General features: G+C 29.0%; 1 protein-coding gene across 1 annotated transcript; it reads right to left on the bottom strand.

The window, feature by feature from the left end:
• Nucleotides 1–835: 835 nt before the first annotated feature.
• LOC145097181 (receptor-like cytosolic serine/threonine-protein kinase RBK1) lies at nt 836–6,930 on the bottom strand. Its single transcript, XM_079034703.1, has 7 exons — nt 6,641–6,930; nt 5,996–6,562; nt 3,054–3,311; nt 2,814–2,968; nt 1,847–1,926; nt 1,639–1,774; nt 836–1,528 (listed from the first exon to the last, which is right to left on the bottom strand). Exons 1-7 carry the CDS (start codon nt 6,645–6,647, stop codon nt 1,220–1,222), a joined length of 1,512 nt encoding a protein of 503 aa, XP_078890829.1. The 5' UTR covers nt 6,648–6,930; the 3' UTR covers nt 836–1,219.
• Nucleotides 6,931–9,243: the final 2,313 nt, after the last annotated feature.

Below are 9,243 nucleotides of genomic sequence, written 5' to 3'. Positions count from 1 at the left end.
TATTTTAATTATTGTTATTATGGTATTAATTAATTCTTAGTAATATTGTTTTAAAAAACCACCTATAATTATAGATATTGTTAAAAGTGACACTATTAATCAGACATATAAGTTATACAAATGGATATTGTATCGTCGTATCAATAAACAGAGATATAACTACATACAAAATGTTGCATGAAACTTAATTTTCCACATGTAAATCATAATGAAATGCGAGAATGTCATTTTGTAATTACGTATTTAAGATTAATAATATGTTACATCATGTAGACGATTTTTTCAAACCGCACAAAACCGCCCGCATCAAACCGCACCGCACAACGTGGTTTATAGCTTTCGCGGTGCAGTTTGTGGTTTCTGATAAACTCAAAATGCATATGCGGTGCGGTTTGTGGTTTTGGATATAAACCGCACCGCGCACACTCCTAATTTATATTTTAAAATCTAACTTCAGCATATAACTTTGCCGTCTAATAAAGAAAAAAAATATCTTAATATTTTGATCATTTATTATAATCTTATAAAAAATATATGATTCACATTAATTAAAAGAAAAAAGAAACTTATAAATTATAAAATTAATATCAATACATCAAATCCAATCACTCATCGTCGTTTCATATCGTGTTCATCTATGTCTTATAATATGCCATTCTTATCAATAGCCCTCATCAAAGATCACAAAAGCTTCGACTAGTAACTATCAAAAGATCGTAACAAAGATGTATATGTACCTGGCCAGGACTACCCTAGATGTAAAAGCCGATTTCTTGTTTGTTGATAGGACATATGAGCAACATTATAGTTGTATTGCTAACGTGCGCATGGAGTGTAACTTACTATTTTGGGGGTTTAATTAACCTTCCATCTTTCTTTCTAAAAACTTACATTTTTGGGATTTAATAAATGTATATATCATAAATACACGATTTACAACCCTTTTCTCCCTCTAAAATCAACAACAACCAACACTTCCAAGAAAAATATACAACAAAAAAAGGCAATACCCCTTTGGCCTTTGATACACCAGCACGTTGTTACTGTTAACAATAATGTTAACAGCAACAACGTGTCTGATAAATACATACAAGTACGTATACAATACAAGTACACGTACAATGTGTCTGATTTTATATCAGACGCACCGTACCTATACAAGTACACGTACAATGTGTCTGATTTTATATCAGACGCACTGGACCTGTACAAGTTTATATCAACCCATAACAAGTTCCCGATGACGATTGAGATCATTGAGATACGTTGTAGAAGTATAACCCTCCAAATCACAAGCATCTAAAATCATTGCTCTCCCATCAAATGTCTTTTGTCTCAAATCCATGATTGTGGAATCCCCTTTTAGTATTTGAACAACTCGTTTCATGTTCGGACGTTTTTCAGGCATGTGATGAATACATGATGAAGCAAGCAAAATTATACGCTTTACTTCGATAAGTTCATACGAATTTTCTAATCGAGGATCGATTAGTCCCTTTATGTTACCTTTCTCCAATAGCGGTTTCGCCTACAAAAGACTGTATATAAGTAGAAATTCTCTCACGATTTTTGTTAAAGAAATAACAATGTGTTTTAATTTATTTGTTTATTATTCTTGTATTTAATTCTTTTACATACCCAAATTACGAGACTTTGTCGACGTGAATCAACAGCACGACGACCGGAGATAAGTTCGAGCAAAAGAACACCAAAAGCAAATACATCTGTCTTTTCATGAATTACTCCGTGCATGAAATACTCGGGAGCCATATATCTAAAAAATAATTTTTTTTAAAAATGATTTTTTGATATAAACAACCAAACAAAAAAGTAAAATTTATAGTACCCGAAAGTGCCCTCGATTGGCGAAACAACTTGTTGAGCCCATTTTTCGGGTAGCCATTTCGCTAGACCAAAATCTGATATCTGCTCAAATATATATAAACTATATATGAGTTTTTCTTATATATATATATATATATATATATATATATATATATATATTAGTTAGAGAGTGTTTGGGATTATTTTTCAAACCGACTTTTTAGACTTTTGGCTTTTTCAAATAGCCAAATGTTTAAAAAGGTGTCAGGCAATTTCAAAAGTCCTTTTAGATTGATTTTTTGGCAAGAAGAAAAAAAAAAGTGGTTTTAGAAGTGAGGAATTGGTATTTTTGGCTTTTTGGCTATTGCTCCCTCAAAAATTAATCCAGACACATTTTAAAAACTCTTTTTGGAAAAAACCATAAATCAAAACGTCTTTTTTGTCAAAAATGACTTTTTAAGTTAAAAAGCAATCCCAAACACCCCGGTAATATGATATATGAGTGAGTGTTTATATCTGATCCCAGAAAGAATGACTTTTTGGGGTGGTTTCCTTTTTTTTCCATTAAGTCTGTGTATAGGTAAAGTGGTTGAATGGATTTATAATGATGTCTTATTAATAAAGTGTTTTCTAGACCGAATAAACCGTCTAAACGAGACTAAATGACCATTTTACCGTTACATTCCAAAAAACAAATTTCACACTATTTATTAATTGCAATGATATTCATCAAATTTAAGAGGATAGAAATTATGAGGAAGAAACATTCATTATTAGTTGTACACATAAAGTGCTTAACCCGTTATTGCTATTAAGTCACAAAGAGAAAGAATCTTATCTCTATTAAGTCCTAAATTTTTTACAAATTTTCCTTAGTTTGTTTTTTTTCACTCCATTTGCGTAAGTGTGTCATTTTCGCAAATATTTTTTAAAAATCATTTATCCGAAGTTTCAAGGATTTATCGAAGTAGTGAAATAAAGAAATTAACCTGAGGTTCATAGTCTTCAGTTAATAAAATATTCGAAGCTGTGATATCGCGATGAATTATACGTTTGTTACAGTCATAATGAAGATACTGTAAACCTTCCGCAATCCCAATCGCTATCTTAAACCTTATCTTCCAATCTACACTCTCTTCATTGCCTAAAAATTAAAAATTATGTAAGCTGTATACGGGTGTTTCTTTTTTACTTAATGTAAATACAGAAAGTCGGGAAATGAGATTTACCATGTAGTAAAGTTGCAAGGCTACCATGAGGGGCGAATTGAAGGACAAGGTGCAAATCATTATCAGAACTGAAACCGATTAACCTAGCGGCGTTTGGGTGGTTGATATGTGCAATGATCCCAAGTTCGGTTAAAAAATCCCCAACTCTATCTTCGTCTTTTTTCTCTTTTTTTGTTATTTTTTTTACGGCTACAATTTGACCATCGGGTAAATAGCCTTTGTATACTTCTGCGTGCCCGCCTTTTCCGAGTAAATTGTCTGCACCAAGCATTTTGAACATGACAAAACAGAACAGGCTATATTGTATTTGGTATGTATTAAATTAAGGATCTGACTCTGTCAATGGTCCCACTTAAAAAAGTGAATGGGAAAGAGAGTCACTATCAATATCTTAGATAATGGAGATTGTAAGGAAGAAAAGAATGGCCTTATTTTTCGAAAATAGTCTGACCCAAGTTGTACTGTGTTTGGCATACACTGTATTTATTATTATTTTTTTAAATCCGTCTTAAAAAAAGTAAACACGGAGGGAGATGGACTCGCTATCACGTTCTCGTCTGTGTAAAAGACTAAAATAGCCCTAAACCATGTCAATAAGATAAAATGAATTTTAAAGGAAGAAAAGAATGGTCTTATTTTTCGAAAATAGCCTAACGCAAGTTGTACTGTGTTTGACATACACTGTACTTGTTTTTTTTTTTTTTGAATCCGTCTTAAAAAAAGTAAAATCAGAGGGAGATGGACTCGTTATCACGTTCTCGTCTGTGTAAAAGACTAAAATAGCCCTAAACCATGTCAATAAGATAAAAAAAAAATTATGTTGTCGAACCTAAAAACATTAAACAATGTGGGAGAGAGACTCGCACTCGCTATTGCTATCGCTATCTTATATGTGGAAAAGACGAAAATGTCCTTGTTGTGAAAATAGCTCTAGAAAATTTATCGTGTGTAATTTAGTCGTGGCTGGTGTGAAAGGGGCAGTCGTATGAAGGAGTGTTTTTGTTGTTGTGTGTAAGTTTAGGGACTTAGATGTAAGTTTATTATATTGTTGGAAGATGATTAATGGAACATGATCACATGGTGGATCTAGCCATCTAGGGTATGTAGTACATTTATGTGATGAGATTGAAGATGATTAATGAAAAGAGCATGTGGGGTTTTTGGAGTATTCTGATCACAGAAGATGTCTCCATAAGTCAAGTCCAATTGAACTACATTTTTTTACCAATAAATAACTCAACTCTTTTGTGTGCTTTTGGGCTCTCTTATTGGTCCAGGTGCACTGCCTTGTATGCCATGAGCTATTTAATTTTCTGTCTTTTTGTAATTATAGGATTTAATAATTAATCCAATAATTTATATGTTATGGTTCAAGCATAAAGTGTCGGGGATCAGGTTTTGCCTAAAACCTAAACCTAGTTTTTGTGTAAAAATCTAAAAATAGCAATCAAATATATTACGACATAAAAAAAGTCGTTACATTTTACACAATCAACAGTAAATAACTATATTAATCCAATAATTTATATATAATTGGTTTTGGGTTTGTTTTAGTTTAAAAATTTTTGTCTGAATAGGATAAGATAAGAAGTAGTTATTAACTTATTATTGAGTAAAAGGGAAATTGCAACTAGTTTGTGAGTGAAGTAGACACTGCACCTAGATTTGATTACAACATATGCTCTTACACTGGTTCAACTGTCAGAGGTTTCTTTTGTCCTACAAAATTTATTGTTTTTTTTTTTCTTTCATTATTGGTTATCATTTTGGTGTAAAAGTTTAATGTATGCAATATTGGTTGTTCAACGTATGAATTAATTATTATCCATTTTTAGTTTCTTTTAATTGTTCTAAGTTTGAGTTTGTATAGTTTTAGTTAATATAATTGTATAGTTGTATCATGTATGATAGATCATACTGTTTCAAAGTTATTTAGAAATATAAATGCTTTTTGATCGATATATTGAAGTTATTGTAACAAAAAAGATAGAACAAATTTATTATAACGAAAAAGATGTAAGACACATTAAGTAAGGCAAAATTTAGTTGGTTGTGTTTGTTTAATAATACAAACTACAAAGTTGTTGTTATAATAAAAGGATGTAAGATAAATTTGTAAAAAAGAAAACTTATATATAGGATATGAAAATTTGTAAAAGTTGGAAAATAGAATATACTTAAAATATTTTTTGGAATAAAATAATATGTAATGGGTTAGAGATAAATCACCTTTTACATATTTTTTTATGCAAAAATGCTCCTTCTAACCGGTTACATGAAAAAATAAATTATAATATTCTTAAAGCAAAAAATAACACTCACGCTTAAATTAGAACCTTACGTACAATTTTTATCTATGTATAACTATTATAAAGACGTGTGTGAAATTGGCAATCTAAAAATAGCAAATTAGCAATAATCCTATTGTGGTTTGCAATTAAATGAAAGTGACTTTCATGATTATATTAAAAGCTTTTTTTTTGCTATATCTCATGTTACTTAGAATAAGCTTTTAAAGGGGTTGAAAACTTATATTTAAAATATCTACAAACTCTAGACAATTTATGGTAAATTAAGAAAGTGAAAGTCAATTAATCAAGTCTTTTCCTCAGTTTATAAAAATATTCTTTTTTCAACAGAAAAATGATAATAACAGTAAAACTAAAACGCAAATATTGATTGATATATGTTGCTAAAAGTTAATATTCTCATAAAGTTAGAATTTACAAAATCCTGATGCAGATTAAGTTAGGGGTGCCTTTGAGGATAAGAAGTCTAGTTCATTTTCCATTATATTAAATTTGACGAATATTATTTTAATGTTTTTTTTTTTAAAGTTACATGTTAAGATATATTAATTATCTAATTCTATAATCGTTGTTCAAGTTTAATTAACTTGTTGGCATAAAAAATTCAAGAGGAAATGAGAAAGAAAGTGTTACCATGGCTGAAACCATTTGTAGCCGACTCAAGTTCTTCATAAGTGAAACTCCGCCATGAAGGTTTAGGCATATAAAACTCGTTAATGGTCGCCTCCGAGCTATTATTCCTCCCAAATTTCTTCATGAAGCTCTTCCTTGAATGTTCATATCCAGCCACCAACGGCCCAGTCGAAAACCTTCTGAACGATTTCCACTTCAAATTATCCATCATATTCCTCCATGGCACCGTCTCCGCCGTTGGCGACGCCGGAACGCTGGTGCTGTTGTTTTCCCTATCTCCATCTCCGTCGCATCCTCCCGTCGTCGCCACTGCCGGAGGTTTCTTATCAAATTTCAAGCTGCAGGTGCTCGCGCTCGCACTCATGCTCCTTCTTAGGTTGATACTGTTATCGGAATCAGAACCGGATCCAGGAACTTCAAACACGCCTCTTGGAGACGATTGATCGTCGCTTTCACTACCACGATCGCGTTTGTTTTTCAAGCTTTCATCCGATTTCTTTTCTAGGTTTTTATGAGGTTTCTTCGAGCTTTCTCCCTTCATTAAACTCTTCGGCATTTTTCGTGAACCTAGAGCACAACGGAAACCGGAATGAGATAAAATCGTAAATAAATGACGACAAATTTTCAAAATCGGAGAGCAATTACCTTTCATTTCGATTTGATTGAGCTTAAATTGATAGGACAGGCTCAGTTCCAACAACACTTGGGGAGTTTTTCTCGCATTTAAACCATGTCCATAATCAATGACGTGCGCGGTCGTTCCACGGTGGGAGACGACGGTGACAGTGACGGAGAAAGTGAGAGACGGTGGCGGAGAAAGAATGGACGAAAATCGAATGGTTCAGAGAGAGAGAAGGGGGGAGAAATAGTATGGCGTTGAGAGGCAGATATTATTTGAAGGAAGAGTATGAGGAGGGAAGATTGGAAGATGATGCTCTGCCTTCGAATTTTATACACCGTTTCCTTTTTATTTTTCATTTTTCTGTAACAATAATTAAATATATTTCTAATCGATTTTTATCAAGATCAATAATTTTTTTACAAATAGAAATAAAATTAAAATTTTTATTTTCTATTTTTAGTTACAACTAGTAGAAATCACATCGCGCATTAGGTCATAGAACTTCTATGTATTTCTAAATGTCTAACAGTTCAGTAATAGTTACACCATATTAAGTGGACAGTATCAAAATATATTTTAAAAGTGGATTTATTTTATGCAACACATAGAAATACATGAGTTTAAATAAAAAAATCAATAATAACATAGTTATTTGGTAATTTATCAAATGGTCAATGACCTAGCATAAAAAGTGATTTTCTAAAATAAGAGGTTATGTGTTCAAATATCATTAAAAGACATATAAATATTATTTACGAGTAGGTTAGTTTGTTTTTTTTCTTTTTTTTTTTAAATAATAACATCGTTTATTTAGTATAAGCGTAGTACATGATATTGATAGTAAAAACATATAAAATCTATAAGTTAAAACTATAATAAATACGAAAAAAAATTATAAAGTCTATATAAATTAGGAATAGATGATAACATAAATTAATCAAGATTAACTATACAAACATATTAAATGATATTAATAGTAAGAATGTATGAGTTTTGTGTATTAATAACACAATAAATATCCTAAAAGTTTATAACATTTAAATAAAGTAGAAACACTAGATATTGTTAATGAATCACAATTAATTGAATTAATTGAGAAATTATAATAATAAAAAGTAAGAATTTTAAAAAATTTATGTAAAAGACCAAAAAAACGTAACATTAAAATATAGTAACATACCAAAATCGGAACTTATAAATTATCAATAATTTAAATTTAAAATTACTATTTGATCAAAATATTTTGAGAAAAATGAAAAAGTTTAAATATGAAAATCTGTTATGATCGAAAGCAAAATCTATATTTTCAAAGTGATTTTTATTTGGCATATTGTATTATATGGTGAAAAAATTGTAAATGATTTGGGTTTAGCCATTTTTAATCTGAAAATAATAAAACCAAATAAATAGTATTAGTAAGCATGTAAGTGGAAAATGGAAACCATATATATATATATATATATATATATATATATATATATATATATATATATATATATATATATATATATATATATATATATATATATATATATATATATATATATATATATAATTGTTTAGATTTAACGGATATTTATATATAAAATAGATAAAAATCAAAGTATAAAGTTATTTTGCATAGAAAGGTGTCGTTTAGATAACCTAAAGACTAAAGTTCAATATATAACAAAAAAATAGCCAAAAATCAATTTCATTTATATATTTATCTATTTTTCGATGGATGTGAATATATAGGATTATAAAAAATAAAAATAAAAAAAATAAAAAAACTCTTATTTTTATCTTATTTTTTACTTTTATGGTTTATATTTTTATAGAAGGAAAATTGAATATGTGAAAATTAATTATCCTTTATAAATAGATAACCTAAAGACTAAAGTTCAATATATAACAAAAAAATAGCCAAAAATCAATTTCATTTATATATTTATCTATTTTTCGATGGACGTGAATGTATAGGATTATAAAAAATTAAAAAAATTACAAAAAAAAACTCTTATTTTTATCTTATTTTTTACTTTTATGGTTTATATTTTTATAGAAGGAAAATTGAATATGTGAAAATTAATTATCCTTTATAAATACACATTTATATCGATATATAAAAATATTTTTTTTATTCAAAGTTTCAGTTTTTATCTTTTTATCAATAATGGCAATATAAACTGTAATATTTTTTATAAATGATAATTCAGATATAAATGATCGATATACTCATTTTGTTAATAAATTATTGACCATTCACTAATTACTCATTAATATACATTATTTTATAGTTATATTCAATATGAATAACCTAAGAATTGACATATCAATTTATTCGTTGACATGATTGTCATTCACATGTGAATGATGAGTATGAACGATAAATAATTATGTGAATGGTTGCTAATATCGACAAGTCGAATTACATGTAAATTCGAATAAATATTCACATTCACATGTGAATCTAGCTAGATAGTATGCAATCTAACTAAATTCATTCGATTTCTTTTATTATTTCAACATTTTGATCACACAAAAATTGTTGAAAAAATGGATACAATATTCATTTTTATGTGAGTTAATAATTGTAAAACAAGATACAATTCCAATTTACAATATGCATCTAAACGAGGTGAAA

Source organism: Lactuca serriola, chromosome 4, assembly GCF_051521515.1.
Source record: "Lactuca serriola cultivar US96UC23 chromosome 4, Lser_US96UC23_V15, whole genome shotgun sequence".
Classification (NCBI taxonomy): domain Eukaryota; kingdom Viridiplantae; phylum Streptophyta; class Magnoliopsida; order Asterales; family Asteraceae; genus Lactuca; species Lactuca serriola.
The sequence above is the reverse complement of the archived record's forward strand: the minus strand, read 5'-3'. Positions and strand labels throughout refer to the sequence as shown.